Here is a 17,313-nt window from a genome sequence, read left to right on the forward strand (position 1 = left end):
AAAGACTCAAGAATTAATGACTCCAAGCTTTAAGATGCCCACACAAATTTCATTTCCATTTCTGTTTCTTCACACAACACAGTCTCATATAACACTACACAAAAAGGGTAAAAAGGAAAAAACCCTCAAAAAATAAAAATCCACTGAAATGCCATGAAAACTAGGCCACAGAAGAATCTATTCATCTGGCTTGCATCACATATCAAATTGAAAAGAACAACAGTGTTAAATACTTGGATGTAGAAAGCAGAAAATAAAAAATATATAGGTGTTGGAGAACAATATGAAGTATTTTCCTGTTATCTTCAAAAAAGGTTTATCTGCCTTCCTACAGTACTTTAAAAAGTCTCAAGACAAATTATTTTAAACCTCAGTTTTAGAAAGCTAGATAGCCAGCAGCTTTTCTACTTCTTGATTTGGAAATAGCAAATTGAAAAACAGTACATATGTAATAGCTGATACTTGTCTGGCTTCGAGGCAACTGTTATTACCAGTTGGACAAATACCCTGTGCACTCCCTGGTCATGTCAGTGCTGCTATACCCATATGGTGTTCTGAAACCTGAGAGATTGTTCAACAGCATAGAAATAAGTGTCAGAAAGAAATGAACAAGGTCTTTTTTTTTTTTTTTCCTCCCAGTTGAACACCAACAATAGCATTCTGCAACAAACCATTATTAGTACTGACATTATAGTAAAGGTCTACTAGTGTGTCAGGGCTAGAAGAAGAAAGGAAGAGAACAAGGAGGCAAACTTCATTCACTTAACAAAGAGCAGGACTTCAATGTCAGACACGCTACGGACAGGAGTGTCACGCACTGCCAGATGTACTGAGGAAGGCAGTTGTTCACTGTTGCTGTCAAAACCTGAGCACAAAGCATTGGGGTAGTCTGAATACCAGAAGCTCAGTACTAGTGGAAAACTGAAAAATAGGTAATATTTCTTTTAAGTAAAAAGTTGGGGTTTTTTTGCTGCAGGACAGTTTTGGAGCTAAAAAATAATATGTGCAAATATGGTAAGAATCAAGAACTTCTTGGTATACAAAACTAAAATAGCCACAAAATATTTATACTATGACCACAGGAAAAAGGTGTTAAAATTTTCACTTACTTTGGATGGGCAAATTCATCCAGTAGGACAACCTTTTCTATCAAGTCTCCACCAATGGTTCGAACCAAATCATAGAAATCATTCTGAGAGTATGTCTCAGAGGGCAGCCAGAAGGAAATGTCATTGATCAAAGGCGGATATCGGCTGAGTGGCTGAAATAAAATTAAAACCATACCTTTATACATGGTTGGACTTGATAACTATATCTACAACTGTTCTGAACTTACGTAACACAGAAAGTACACAATTTAGAGGCTTTTTGAAATGGTTTTTGAAGGGCAAACTGACCTCATAAACAACTGAGACAGAAGATTTTATACTAGGAAATGTCTTTTAAAGATCCCCTCATAACAACTTTGGTTTATTCATTCACAAGAAAAATCTTGGTTTTGTTTGCTAAAATCAGTGTTTATGACCCTGAACACACTTTTGCAACAGAGCTGCTCAGAAGGAAGAGATAATGTCAGGTGATTTTTCACTGGGTAGATAGAATTGCAATTTTGAAAGCATTTTCCAGACTTTTTGCAGATTCAAAACTTCTTGTCACATTCAGGTATAAAATTTATATGCATTTTATAGGATTCTTATATTACACAACATATTTATTATTTTTACTGTCGAATTTTTAATAAAGTCTTATAAATAGGCACCTTCCTATTAAAATGTTTTAATAAGAAACACACTTTGGCTTAAAAAGAGGGATCAGTTCACTTTCTGGTGGTTTTTGTAGACATCCAAACATCTACAACAACAACACAAAAGGTATGGCTGTTAATATAGTTATTAATTCCACAAGTACCATAACAGGCTTTTAAACACAAAGGGGAACCTTTGCTGCACACATAGAGTGGGCAGACAATGTAACTTGTTATTAGTAAAAACAGGAAGAGAAATGAAACCAGATAATTAACTTTTCAGTTTTGATGAAACTTCCCAGGACTCTGTGGGTTTCAGATCTCACCTTTGGTGAGAAGTTTCACCCTTTGACAAACAGAAAACAGTAACATTCTCCTTTCATGACCTCTAGGTTATACAGTATCTTACTTCTGCTTTGCATTAATTCCCTGCAGTTGAAAAAAGTACTTTTGCACAAGATTGTTGGAGTCTGCAGGAGAAAACATCTATTTTATTATTTTCTTTATATGTACAAGAGATTCCATGTGTACACCTTGTTCTATACAATATAATATCTCACTCAAAATGTATTCCATGGCTGGGAATGTTTTATGATGGAACAGTGGAAACTTAAGTGAGTACCTGCTAAAGCAATAAAGCCGTTAATAAGGCAAGTTTACAGCATTCTGATTTACTCAAATACTGTTCTGTAGAGTGAAACTAGTCAATAAATGTCTGATAAGGAATACAGTGCAAGTTTTAAATGAATAACACCCCCAGCAAATAATATTGTGAATCGCAAATGATTATTGAACTTGTTAAAGGAATAAACTTGTCAAATGAATTAATATCTTGTATATCAAATTAAAAAAAGGAAACTTGCACAACAAATCCATTGCAAAAGAGCTTTTGATAAAACACTAATGAATGAGATGCAAATGTCTCTGCTATACAAAAGTCGCAGCTGCAAATGCTGGAGATTCTCCTTGGACAACAACCTGATATATGTGTTAGTGTAAATAAAGTTATAATCCTGCAGTAGATCCCTATATTCTCACCTCATTCCTATCTACCACTTTATTTACCACTGCTATAGTAGTTCAGGAATCTACTGAACACCCTTCAGAGCTGGGACTAATACAAAACTCACTGAACTCGCAGTTCAAGACATTTAATCATTCAACCAAAAGATGTGGCTCATGAGCCTTAGCATGATGAAGGCACCTACTTTCATTCACACAGGTACAAGGACAATAAAGAAAACCAATTATATGTTCAGGTAACTCAGAAATGTCCTGTGCTGGTTTTGGCAAGAATTCATTGTCTTCACAGGGGCTAGCATGGGGCTGTGTTTTGGATTTGTGCTGAACACAGGGTTGGTAACATAGAGATACTTTTGTTATTGCTGGGTGGTATTTGCACAGAGCCAAAACCTTTTCTGTTTTCTGTACTGCCACACTGGCAAGAAAGATGGGGAATTTGGGAGGAGACACAGCTGGGACAAGTGACCCCAAGAGACCAAAGGGATACTCTAGACCATATGACATCCTGCTCAATATAAAAAGTGGGAAGAAGAAGAGTGAAGGGGGGAAATGTGGAGTGATGATGTTTGTTGTCCCAGGTAGCAATCACATGTGATGGGGCCCTGCTCCCTTGGAGATGGCCTGCCCATGGGAAGCAGGGAATTAATTTCTTGTGTGTGCAGCTTTTTCTCTCCAGTGTCACTAGCATGGATACAGAATTTTTGTAATTTTGTGTGTGTATGCTTGTGTGTGAAAGGACAAATGCGTAAAACATAACATAAGCATAACTTTTTATTATTAGCTACTAACCTTTTCTCAGAGCCTTGTAATACAGAAAAATCTTTTATGGTAAAAGGCAAGGCAATAATCCCATATTATATTGTCCCTTCACCACCTGGCTGCAGTCAATATCATTGCAGTAAGTCTTATATCAACACTAAAGTTATTATAAGGATAAAACTCCTAGTTCTCAAATGTATTGATCTGTTTGTTGTAGAGCTCCATGAGTCACATAATAGTTTATTAGCTACACCTAAAATGTGAACAGGCTACTAAAGAGTCTCCAATTGGCAAGCCAAAATGAAGTTCCTAAATTTGTATTCAGGCACTCTAGCAAAGACATACTGTAGTACAACAGATCACTTTGCCATTCTTTGATCCTTTCTAAACTCTCCTACTCTTTAACATCAGACAGGTCCAAAGTCCATTGGCTGATCCTTTTTCAGGGCAAATGCCAACCCTAAAGACCATTTCCTTATGAATTTACAGACATTTCAAAGGCTCCCCTTGAGAGAGTGTTCTTCCCATTAAATCCTCTAATCTGCCATTGCCTCCAGCCACCACTTCCAGCTACATTCTCTTCATGGCTCAGAAGTCCTCCAGCACCATGCTTGGAGAAGCTACCAGGACACATCTGGCTCTGCAGGCTGTTTGTTGGCTGAACCCAAATCTGGAAGCCCTGCCGTTCCTGCTTCCACACCCTGATCACCCCCTTAGGTTTTTGAGGAACTGAAAAGATGTTTAGGAAATGGCAGAACTGATCCTACCTGTGGAGTGCTGCTGCAGGGCACTGGCCAAGTGAGTCAGTAAGCACTGCTGATGCACAGCACCCCTCTTTTTGGCTCCATCAGAGCTTTGCCACCACAGTGCTACTTTAAATGTTCTGTTCACTTTCTGTTTCAAACACTTCAGTGTACTACCATTGACATTTTTCAATAGCCTCAGAAAACAAATGCTTTCCTAGAAATTACACTATCTATAGGACTCCACTGAACCCATCTTGCAGGAAATATTGGAATTAATGACATCACATTTTTCAGTCAGCCAAAGTGAAAGTATTTAGAAGTGCTGAATCACTATAATTTCTTTAAATAATAAAATAGAAGTTTATGGTGATCCACCCTCAGTGATATATGTTTACTAGTCATTAGTCAAAGTTCTTTCTCTGGTTAATAAATAAGCCAAGTATTTCCTAAAACTGCAAGCTTTTCCCTCATAGGAAAATTTTAGTATATAAATGTGTAGTTGGACACCAGTACTATAACCTGCTCTTCCAGCCTGCCTTGCCTATGCCTACATCTATCTGAGGAGTGCACCACTAAAAACACAGGGCTGTTAGTCTTTCATATGGGTTGGTGATAAGTTTAGGGCATTCCTCATCTCTACCTCTCTGCTCTGCCTTTCTGTCTGAGATTACTGCCCCTGCAGCAGCTGATAAAACAAACATGTGCCTGTTCTTTCACCACTGCAGCTCACAGCCTGCTGTAGCCAGCTGAAAATTTCCCTCTCACTGGTTTATGTTAATATGGACTGGATGAAAAACTGCAGCAACTCGAGTCATTGGGGGACAGCTGTCTTAAGCAGCAACAGGATCCACCAGAACTCATCTGTCAGCATAAAATAGCAAACACTTGGACTCTGTGTATGTTGTCACACCGGGGCACTACTCTGGATGATTTGGCAGCAGGAATCAAGTGGTTACCATAAGAGTGGTATCTGTTCATCCACACATGACAAAGGATCATAAGCTAGGCTGGATCCAGATACCTCACAGGTGTAACGGAGAGAAACCTTTCTGAGGGCAGAACCTCCTGAGCCGCAGTAAAAACTGCTGGTGATAATGCACAGCCAGTGCCAGTGAATAACCCACACAAGGCCATGAAGTGTCTTTAGCCTGGAGTCCCAAAAAACAGGATGAACACCAGAACTTTCCACAAATATTTGCCATTAGGAAAAAAGCCACTTTCCCCCAGATGCAGTAACCACGGGTGCAACGTGGCAAGGGGGCAGGAGAAGTTTTGTGCTGTGGCTGCTCACTCCATTCCTTCCCTGCTGCCAGCTGCAGATGGGACAAAGCAAACGAGTGACACAACACAGCAGAGGAAAAAGCTGTACTTGTATTTTGACAGTGGCGACACAAATGCAATGTTAACGACGACACGTACCAGAAACTGGGTTAGCAATTCCACAGCAGCCAAGCTATTAAAAAGTCAGCCATGCTTTACTGCCATCACCAGTCTAAGTCAGAAAAATATGAGACTTAGCAGCACCATGGCTGCTAAGCTTTAACAGTCCTGCCTTTCTCATGTTTTGGAGAAATATCTACATAAACTACACAGTTTTAATGCAACATCATATTCTCATCAAAATGAAAATTACAGTCCTGTAATAACTGAGCCTTTCTTAATATATTCCATGGTGAAAGTACATTAATTTAGTGTTATCATAGGAAATGCAAACACGTAACAGGCATGAAATTAAAAGTTGCAAATTTACAGCAGTAACTTAACCCCCATGCACATGATGAAGTTTCCTGTATTAGTGTGTATGCTTCTAGATTTACATTTCCGTATTTATGACCAGTGTAGACAAATTACAGTTCCTGCAGGGAACATATCTTTGAATTTCTTGGCTGCCATGGCTTAAAATTTAGTCACAATGTTCCCCATTATTAAAAGTTTTCTACCCTCCTAACCAAATTGATTTTTCCCTTAGATATATATAGAAAGTTCTATATATTCATACATGTACACACACACATACATATATACATTTTTATGTGTATGCACACACACACATCTTCAAAGGAGGAAATGTAAATTTCAACAGACAACTACCGATAAGCAAATATAAAATATGTTCTGGGATTAAGCTCTTAAAACCAAAGCAAATGGACTAGTTTGGGACTAGTCTGGGATCAATGCACTACTCTGTGCTCCTGCAGGGAGTGGCAGAAACATGTTATCCTCCACTGATGCTCTGAGGTTTTCGGTGAATGAACACAGAATTATGATCAGCCCTTTTTAGGCACCAATCTGCTCACCCCAACAGAGTTCTTAACTTTGAAAAGCTCACATACAGGTACAGGGAACACCATATGTTCATGGGAACATCAAGTGCTCCATGGATTTCAGGCACTCTACTTGTACATGGACCATCCTGAGTGGAGGAGGTTTTCTTTGTACATGGAGATATTCAAGAACAATCCGGATGCAATCCTGTCCCATGTGCTCTGGGACAACACTGTTTGAGCAGGGAGGTTGGACCAGACAATCAGGGTGCCTTCCAACCTGACTCATCCTGTGGTTCTGACATTCTACATCCAGGTTGAACAGGGAGGTGCCCCGGGGCTACAGATTTGTCTTCCTAGCTAAGTCTCAGCCTTCAACGTGAGATGACACAAATCTGTGGACCACGTCCCTCTCTGCTGTGCCGTGCATGTCACCATGACAGCTCTGTCCCCTTCCCACCTAAACTACACCCTATGGGGTCATGTTGGAGATAACAATCTCTTTCTTGAGCCCCATTCCAGGTTCCCTGAAGGTGCAAAGCAAAGAAGAGTTTAAATGCTTATATTCTGCCTAAGCAGTCACCAGGTAGCTCTCCATATCATCCCACTTAGTCACCTTTTTCAATGCTTGTCAAGCATCTTTCCTCAGGTAAACCCCCTTAGGACACAAAATAAATGCACACAGATGTGGACATGCACAGGAGCAAGTGCAACCCTTCTTGCACGCTAAAGTTACAGCTCGTATGGAGGAACCTGCCTGACAAGGGAAGGCCAATATCTAATATGACACTGAAAAAATTAAGATCTGTAACAGTCAGTGAAGAGATTAAACTTTGTTGATAAGCTCCACCTTTTCCAAGCAGCAGAAAAAATGCACAAGAGGACTGGTGCTGGGGCAGAATGAGTGAGTAGAATGCTTCCTTTATACATATTCACCCAAAAGTAATGCTGATTACTAAGCCTCTATGGCCCCACTGGAAAGGGACACTGTGTTCTTACAACATTTTATTAAAATTCAGTAACTTTAAAGTCAAGCTTGTTTAAATTTGTAATGAAAAATGTGTCAAGTTTAAAGTCACAATATACTTCTCTGAGTGCAATATGCATTTTAAACTGACCTGTGGTCAGAAAGGCAAGAAATAAGGTATGGCTTTTGAGAAGATTTCCAGACACAAAAGAGCACTTGTATTGCCACTGAGTTATGATTCTAAATTATTAGTAAGGAATTGAAGAAAAAGTTAGGAAAGACATAAAAAAGATGAAAGTATTGACCTAATCCTATTAAAAGCAAAGATGTTACAGTGTATACAGCAGAGATATTCCCAGATACCTGTTCTCTAGGGCATTTGGATATACCTTGTGTTTTGTGGTCTGATTATAAAAACCACCAAAGGATAAGTATAAATTATTCCTAAATACCAGTGATGGACTCCATGCTCTGTGTTTAATGAGGCAAAAACGACTTCTCATTTCCATAGAACAAAGTAGGACTCACAGGGAGAATCACCAAAAGGGATGGCTCTCTACTATTCACTCCCACATCACAGCTCCTTACAAACTCCTTTTGAAAGTATCAGGATGAAGAAGCAATTAGTCTGATGTTTTCCTGCAGCAGTTCTATGTCCACTGTGGAAAAAAATGCATTTTCCTCATGCTTCTTTTCCAGGCTCCTAGCTGATGGCCTACCAAGCTAGTTGGTTTCACAGCGCTCATCTTCCCCCATTTCAATCACAGATGTATCACTGCAAAACAACTAAAAACCAAGAAATGCTTTTTCTGTTATTGCTTTTCCATTTGAGCAGTTGCTACCACAGAACTCATGTGATACCAAGTGGAGCTGATGGGACAATCCTTACTCTGTTGTGATGTCTTTGATAGAAAACAAGCAAACTGCTATCCTGAGAAAGGAACCCAGTGATGTGGAATGACCAAAATGGTACAGTGGATTCTCACACCAAACCTAGTAATTAACACTGATGACTGCCTTTGGCACAGGCTGTCCATATTCTGCCTGTCTTTCCTACCCAAATATCCCATGCCACAGGCAAAATCACAGGAAGGATAAAAAGAAAACACACACCTCAGAAAACAAACTCTCAACGAATAAAAAAACATATGTGTCCTGCACTTCCCTAAAAGTACCTGCCATGCCTGCAAGGAACAGGTAACAAGCTGGTGTAAGTCAGCAGAAACTCAACTTCTCAGAAGATACTAGGAATTTTCTCTTCAGCAGTGCTGAGCACCTGCAATTCCTGCAGAAGGTTTTGGTTGCTGCAGGCATTTGGTGTTTGCCACACTCAGAAGTCAGGTTTCCTTCTTTCTGATGATTTGACTTGTATATTTTTTCTCATTATGCTTAATAATAATGCTGAGATAAATAGCTCAGTGGAATAAAATACTGTACCCATCAACAATTCATATGAAAGAATTGTTTAGATATAACAATATCTTTAGATATAACAAAGACTTATATCTAAATAAACAATGCAAGTATTTGGAAAGAGTCTGCAGCAATATGAAGATGTATTTCTCCCAAATACATAGCATAACAATGGAAACAAAGTGCACCCAGTATTTTATTTTGGCTTAGATGAAAAACCTCATATAAAACTCTGTTGATTGTATTTCCTTTTCTCTCATTAAATGCACCATTCCAGAGAGTTACTGTTTAAATTGCAGAATCTCCAGAACACTTGAATCTGACTTACACCAAAATAAGCTAGCATTGTGACTCTTACAGGCACATGCAACACCTGAAGAAGTCCTTCTTCCCACCAATCAACCTATACTTCTTTTTTCTCTCTCCTTCCTAAAAAACATAGAGATTTCCAATACATCAGCAATGACACTTCATATCTCTTGGCTATAACTTCACATAACGCCCTGGACATTGCTATGCTACAAAGGAATTATTTTTCCACACTTCCCAGAGCTAATCTGTACCATCTCATCATGTACAGAAATTTACTCAGGCAGGTTACTGGTGGTTTTGAAATATTCTTATGACTTCCAGTATCACTGATATAGCTGGGTTTCCTTCTTGTCTTGGGAAAACTGCCCAAGTGGCAGAGGAAGAGGCTGCCCAGGGAAGTGGTGAAATCACTGTCCCCAGAAGTGTTCAAAAGGTGAGTGCATGTGGCACCTGGTGACATGGCTTAGTAGTGAATATGGTGATGACAGCATAACAGTGGGCTTGGTGATTTAAGAGGTCTTTTCCAACCCTAAGGATTATTATATGATTCTATGACTCTTGGCAAAATCCAGTATTTTTAGTTTCCAGAGTAGCCAACTTCACTTCCTCCAACCACCCTCCCCCCCGCACCTCCCAACTTAAATTCTAAATTCATACAGATTACAACCTCTAAAGTTAAAAACCATAATAAAACACCAAGGTAGTGTAGCATGCTAAAACTTTAAAGTACAGTAAGTAAGCTAGAGAAAAACTGAAATAAATGGCTCTACTTACTTGTCCATTATCAGAAGAGGGACAAAAGCCTTTAGTTTTTTTTCTCTTTATTTTTTTTCTCTGAGTGTTCCTAAAGCTATACTCTTGTTAAAGAGTAACAACACTTAGAAAGAGAAAACTACAGAGAAGCCCTAAGCTGAGAACAGACCAAACAAAAAAAGGTACAAAAAGTACACTAAGTGTTTCAGTATGCAATGACAAAATGTAAAAAACATTTAAATCTCTACAAGCAGAATCTTGGTGCAGAACAGATATTGCTTTAATGCCTTTCCTTATTTTACAAGAATCAGAAAATGGGTTCACTCCTGCTGATTTAGGAGAACAGGTTACATGTGGGAATAATTATGCAAATTGGATTATTGGATTGCATATGCACTTCTGCACAGGCAGGAGGATGCAATCAATCCTCAAAAGAGGGGATTTCTTCCCATTATTAATTTTTCTAAAACCACATAGCCAAATCCTCTGCAGCACATGCACCCCAAAGCATTACTTACTTGTCACATTTTGTTTTAGGCTGTCACTGCAGTAGTTCATGTGTCTCCCACACTAGCAAGATGAAGGAAATTGAGGATTGGTATGATAAGAAAAATACAGTTCTTCCCAACTGTGCCTTCTGTTGTTTGGCTATTCTCTGTAGCCTAATTCATATTCTGATCAGAGAAGTGGTAGCTGAAAATCAGGGTTTTTTTATTAACACCATGTACTTCAAAAGGTGCTTCTGTTCATGCATACACACATACAGAGATTGTTCTTCCCAGCCCTCATTTCCTAGGGACACTCCACAGCTCAGCTGCAATGTCTAGTCATGCTACAGATGATGACTGTAGAGGCTTAGGCATGATTTTAAAGATCACTTAAAAGCTCTTTGCAAGGTGTATCTTTTACATGTAAAGCATTGGCACCAGTGTTAAAAGAACTATCAAATAAACTCAGGTATGACAACTCCCATCTTTTTAGCTAACTCTGGAAAAATTAATAAGAGCTTATTTCCTAATAGTTTTGAGATTTCTTCTTTTTTTTTTTTTTTCCCTTTATATTTCTGTGCTTGTGTGTGCACACCAGCACTTACCTGTATCTCTGAAGACACAAACACAGTGTGCTTGGACACATTTTAAAGGCAAGTTTATTCTTACATCAAATGCATAATGTATACTCACAAAGATGTATTTAACCCTGGTACAGGCATGCACATATTTAGATTGTGGTAATTACCTAGGACTGCCAGCCAGAAACCAGGGTCCCATTAGGTAGACAGAGCACAAAATGCTAATTCCTGTCCTGAAGAACTTTCCACCCTAAGGTAGTTTGGTGAAGAGATGCCGAGGCAGGAGGTACAAGATAACTACAATTGAAACAGCATGGAAAACAGAATTATTGAGTCACTTCTCGGGTCAGGGCGAAAGACAAGTCAAGACATTTTCTGTGCCATCCTCCTAACCAGAATTCTATTACTCACAATATTAAACCAATATTGGAAAACCATTGGAAATGTGTAAGGGTTACCCTCCTGACTAGCTACATACTTTTGTAGACAATAAACTGAAAGCTCTGAACATATGTGGACTCCTGTCAAAATCATTAGCAGCTGGTTCTCATAGCTTCACACAACCTACGCAAAATCTATTGTTCCTTCAGATTTCCAGGTTTACTCCTTCACCTAATATTAATTTAATGTGGGTTTCAGCATATATATCACTGATTGAAATTGCTCCATGGCTTATTTAAGCACTTTGTATAACCATTATACTTCATCATTTGGGACGCAATAAAGATCAGTTGATATATTCAGCAGTGGAATTACTCATTTGTGAGCTATTTGTTTCAAAGAGCCTCAGCCAGTCAAATTGCAAATATATGAGGTTTAGAGATCAGAGCAAACTACTGTAACATATGCTTTTTGAAGCTTATTGCAGTTTTTGCTAAGCAATAATTTAGATAGTATCAGGTGTACTTTCACTAGGGTGCATTGGCTTCTGCCTAGGAAAAAAAGACAGCAGTAAAATGGTTCTAATGACAGTGCAGCAGCATTCATAACTGCAAAATCATTTTTTATCTACATCACATAGAAGTGGTGCAGACAAAATGCAATCAAGGATACAGTAGCTTTTTTTCTGTTTAAAAACAAATTGGAAAGAAGTCCCTGGTGGTCTGTTCTCAGTTGCTGGGAATGTCTTTCACTAGTACTGAGGACACACCTGCTGGGTATGTTCACCCCTCACCTTCTCTACTGCCTCCAAAAACAAAAGTGCTGTCTCATCAGTTGCGCTGATGGCATGAAGCAACACTGAGAAATGGATCGGGAACTGATACAGCTTTAAGGAACTGCAGAGGAAAAAGCTCCTTGATTCATCTCACAGCATAGCCACAAAAGAAGCTTCTGCAGTACATGTGGAGCAGCAAAGCAGAACAGCACATGGGAACATGAGTACTCGGGAAACAAACAAAAAAAAGAAAACCAACTGTGCTTCTCATCCTAACACTGAGAAACAAGGCTCTAGGGAGGAGTGGTAAAGAACAGCCCAAACCCACCAAAACCCTTCAAATGAAGAAAAGTCTCAACTGCTGTCTCTGGACCTGCAGTCAAAAGAGGGGACATCTGTCAGGTGGATACATTGGTTTCTCACATAGCTAGACTCCAAAATCCCCTGTGGCACTTGCTAGGTTTATTAGGAAAGCCCTGGACCTCTCACATAACTGAAAATCTATAGGAAACACTAAATTACATACAGGTTTTGGAATTACCTGCCATGACATTAAAAATTTACTGGCAATTAAAGTGTGTGTTAGCACAGACAACTGAAAGTAAGAATGAAATATTTTTGCTCTCTAAACATATATATACGTATACACACATACTCCACCCACTCAAAACAAATTCCAGCTGTGACAGTTGTGTACAAAACAGAAAACATTAAAAAAAGAACAGTTCAAATCAGCTATTTTGCTTCAAGTCACAACCAGCTAAATCTAAACTAAATGTGCTATTGGGATGAGACAAGTTAACAGAGGTGAACAGTAGTTTTCAACTATTCTAGGACTGTGAAAATAACATAGAAATACTTAAAGTATTTTCAAGGAACATAAGTGAAAGAGAGTGGTGTTTTTGCTAATGAATATCATAGGCTTGTCTGTACATCCAGCTGTTACGAAGATGGCTGCTAAATGGATTAAATGGATTTACTTTGCCCTTTGGTACTTCAGCAGACAACACAGTACGTAAGATAAATACCACTAACTAATCTAGGCAGAAAGGGCTATTGACGTTTTTTATTTATTCATTTTATTTACTTAGAAAAGTACAAGCAGAGAGGAATTAAACTATTGCTGATTTGTTCAGGTTCAATGGGAGGCTATCAGTGAGACTAGATTGCAGTGGGTGGGTGGAGGGATGGAAATTGGGTATGTGAGAAAATCTGCATCATGGGTATTAGTTCAGAGGGCAGCAGCTAGATTGTTGGGAATCACATCCCTTGTCAGCGCTTATTTTTACCAAGAGTTTCAGTAATGTGCTCTCAGGCACATGGTGTAATTCTTGGGTGGCCATGTGGAGGGCCAGGAGCTGCACTGTGATGATCTTGTGGGTCCCTTCTGGCTCTCTGATTCTGTGTATATCATCTCAGTACAGCCTTTGTCATGGGCTGAGGTTCTGACACACTAAGAGTTTCACAAATCTAGAAGCAGAATTGGAAGTCCCCCACACTCATCTCAAAACTGATGATAGCACTTTAAAGACTTGCTTTGATGGCTAGTGGTCGTAATTTTTGTGGTCCCTCATACTTCTAGATCTTTCAAAAGGAGATCAGAAGTACATGTGTACAGTACAAAACCTAAGAAAACTTTCTGAATATTTAGAAAAATACTTTTGCATCAGCCTCAACAGTTTTTGCCATAAACGTACTTTTTCATATTGCCCACAATGCTCAAAGTACAGCACTTCTCTGTTCTACGTTACTTTCACTTTGTCTAATATGAGTGTATCAGTGCTTTGTATTCAGGCCATTGTGACTGTCCATCCCATTTGCTCATTCTGAGCCCCTACTTTCTTCTTTCCTTACTGTGTTTTCAGCTGATTTTCTTTAGTTGAGAATGGGAATTCAAGTGTTGTTTACTCTCCAGAAATTTGCTTGTTGACTTTTTTTACCCAAGCGTTGATCAGTAAAACTATCTTAGAACAAAGATTTTGCAAATTGAGTTTGTGTTTTGTCAGATTGAACTCTTCTTGCTTATAACAGTAATTTTGAAAGTTTCCACTGCTACAGCCCTGCAAGGTGCTGATCACTCTCAGTTGGATCCCAGGAAATGTGGAGATCTCTGACCTGAAGCTATTTAGGCATTTGGGTTATGTTTGACTGAGCATAGGAACTACTGCATTGATTTAAATGGGACTGCTTGCAAGTTTAAAGCTCAGCATGTGCTTCAGTACTTTGCCTGGCTGGGGCCAGAGGGCTCAGGTTCCCAGAGCTTCAATACCAGCACTACCTACAAATGATACAAGACAGAACATCCTGATGAGAAGACTTGATGATCAAGCGATTTCTAACCCAATCGTGCAGCTTAGTGCAACATCTCTGCAATGAAGAAGGTATTTTTGCTCGTTTTCCATGCATATCCTACAATAAAAAAGGAATTTCACCGTGTTCTGCAGAGCACAAAGACAAACCTGAGATGATATACAGCACTGTAAGGTTTTATTGACCTTTGCTTAAGATGATCTATGTAAGTCACTCTTAGATATTCAACCTTCCCAAAGTCATGCCAGTAAAATGTTTACGCTACAACATCATCATCTATTCTCTATTGTACCTCCACATGCAGACACACACATTATATATCTTCAATTACATTAAAACTATTTATACAGTAAGTCACAGTTGAAGCTATACCTTATTTGTTCAAACATCCAAGTTAAATTTACATACTAATGGTTGCATATTTGACTTTAATAGATGCACTATTAGAAAATAAACATAATAAAATGAATAACCATTTTAGCATGGAGTCACCTAATCTTGATGAAAAATATCTGAAAATGCAATAACCAGGGAATCTATTTAATTTTTATTTGAAAATAATGCTAATCATAGACTAAGAAGATAAATATAAATTATATGGAGTAGCATACTAATGATGGATCAGACAGACCCACCCTGTGCAGTGAATGCAATAAGATCATACTGGTTGAAATGGATGGTATATACTCTAGATGCTCTCCTTCTCAAGCATGGAATAAAGGATATAGACTAGGATGGTTTAATTTGCTGAAGTTTCCCCTTACACTTGACGGTGCATTTTATTTTCAGCATCTTCTAAAGCTTCAGGACAAGCTCTGTGTCTCCCACCAACAATCAGGCTTGTGCACAGGAAAGATGCCCAGGGATGATTACCGTCCCTGAAAACTGAGAAATGCACAGTAAGGTAGAAAAGTTGGACTGTCTATTGGTGTGAACATGAGGGCTCACATACACAGCAAACAGTGCAAACTGGGCTACTGTGTAAATCCTTTGTCATCAGAGCAGGAGCTTAATTCCTAAAGCACACTGAGCAAAGACAAATGGGAGCAAGCAGGCCCAGCCTTTGCTATCTTGCACAGGAGGGAGAGGAGCCTGCTTTGATTTCCTTTTCAGTACAATGTATCGCTTCTTTCCACACAACTACGTATTTTTGATTATGTACTTTTCCTCATCTCTGCTATCCTCAACTATTAAATTTTCAAAGCAGAATGAGTGTCGTGGATTAGGGCTACATACACCATTCTGGGTACAGCTGTGCAGGAGGTGAACAGTGTCAAGTTGTTTGTCAAATCCCCTCATGCCACTTCCAAAGGCTACTATCCCCTCAGGTCTCCCAGCAGTGCTGCTCCAGGAGTTTTTTCTCTTCTGGAGCCATTGAAATGATCCTGCTTAGAAAGTCTATTATTTTGAGTTTTGAAGCTACCAGATAATTATAAAGTAATTTAATTTTGAGAGACTGTGTGTGCCGGCAGACACTAGGAAGGAGCAGCCCCTGGAGATGATGGAAGGGGGTGATAAAAAATAGGTGGTGCCAGGCTTATTGCAGATATTGAAGAATGTTACAGATAATGCAGAAATTAGGAATTCCAGAAGACTGCAATTCCCATAATCTCACAGAGGGAGTCTGTACTTTTGCTAGAAATCTGATCCAGTTTCCTTCTGTACCAGTGCAAGAACAGCCATAATCATGCTTCCACTGGACCAATTGAAATAAATAACTATTTAAAATAACAGCAGCAAGAGACACCAGCAGCATTGAATGAAAGTGACTTTGTGAAGGGAGAACATACCGGGAGTCACTTGACATGATGTGCCACTTGCTTGCCTTGGCAGCAAAATTATGGAGGCTCCAGGATCTGCCCTGCTGCCAGAGCCCTTTCATCTTAATCAAAACCTCTGGGCCCACCACACTACTCTGAACTGTGAGTGCTTTTTTTTTTTTTTTGGTAAGAATGCTGGCTCAGCATAAACCATAAAGCAATTACATGGAACTGTGCTCAGGGCCCTGACAAACAGAGACATAACACAGCGGACTAGATCGGAATGGAGCTGTTTGTTTTATTACATTGTGCCTTGCAGGTTCTTGGTCCTTCCTGCCCTGCCCATCCTCAGCCTTTCATTTCACAGCCTGAGCAGAAGGTCTACACAAACAATTGAAAGCAAGTTACCAGACCCTGATCCCCACACTGCTGTCACTTGTGTCAAATTATAGCTGAAGTGATTTGCTAATCCAAATCCAGGCAATAATCTGATCTGTGGGGAGAAGCACTCTAACTCCGCTGTGCTGAGCAGCCACAGTGGTACAAGTACTGTCAGCTTTTCCTAGCAGCTTTTTGACCTACTGAAGCCTGCACACATGTACTGAGCAACTGATGACAAAGGGAAAAGTCTGACACATTCAGGCTGTTAAAATGCATAAGACATATACTCTAAGTCCCAAGAAAATGCTCCAGTTAAATGCAGTTTTGGAACAAGAGTATATTTAGCCCAGCTAAAGGTTACTGCTATGTCGTGTGGACTTCATGTATTTGAAGAACATTTTAAAGAAGAGAAAGAAAAATATTTATGTTGGTGGATCATATTCTGATTATAAGAAAGGATTTGGGGAAGCACCCAAAGGTTGAGAGGTCTCTCCCAGTTAATCACATAAAGGATGGACATTTACATGGACCTTATGAGCCGCAGGATTCAATTTCTGTCGTGAAAGGCTCTCAAAACACTTGGTCTGTCTTTGTTCAGTTCAGTCAGGCTGAAAAGTACTGCATGGCCTTGCATGCAGAAAATCTGACACTTTTAA

At 39.3% G+C, this 17,313-nt stretch overlaps 1 protein-coding gene across 15 annotated transcripts in view; it reads right to left on the bottom strand.

The window, feature by feature from the left end:
* FARS2 (phenylalanyl-tRNA synthetase 2, mitochondrial) overlaps positions 1-17,313 on the bottom strand; it is a 231,103-nt gene that overhangs the window by 75,081 nt on the left and 138,709 nt on the right. For 14 of the 15 annotated variants that reach the window (XM_053970013.1, XM_053969920.1, XM_053969910.1 and 11 more), the window contains one exon: positions 1,110-1,261. The exons of the other annotated variant lie outside the window; for it this stretch is intronic. In XM_053970013.1, the coding sequence (XP_053825988.1) occupies positions 1,110-1,261 (152 nt within the window). The remainder of the gene's footprint in view (positions 1-1,109; positions 1,262-17,313) is intronic. 15 annotated transcript variants of the gene reach the window in all.

This window comes from Vidua macroura, chromosome 1 (genome assembly GCF_024509145.1).
Source record: "Vidua macroura isolate BioBank_ID:100142 chromosome 1, ASM2450914v1, whole genome shotgun sequence".
In the NCBI taxonomy this organism is placed as follows: Eukaryota; Metazoa; Chordata; class Aves; order Passeriformes; family Viduidae; genus Vidua; species Vidua macroura.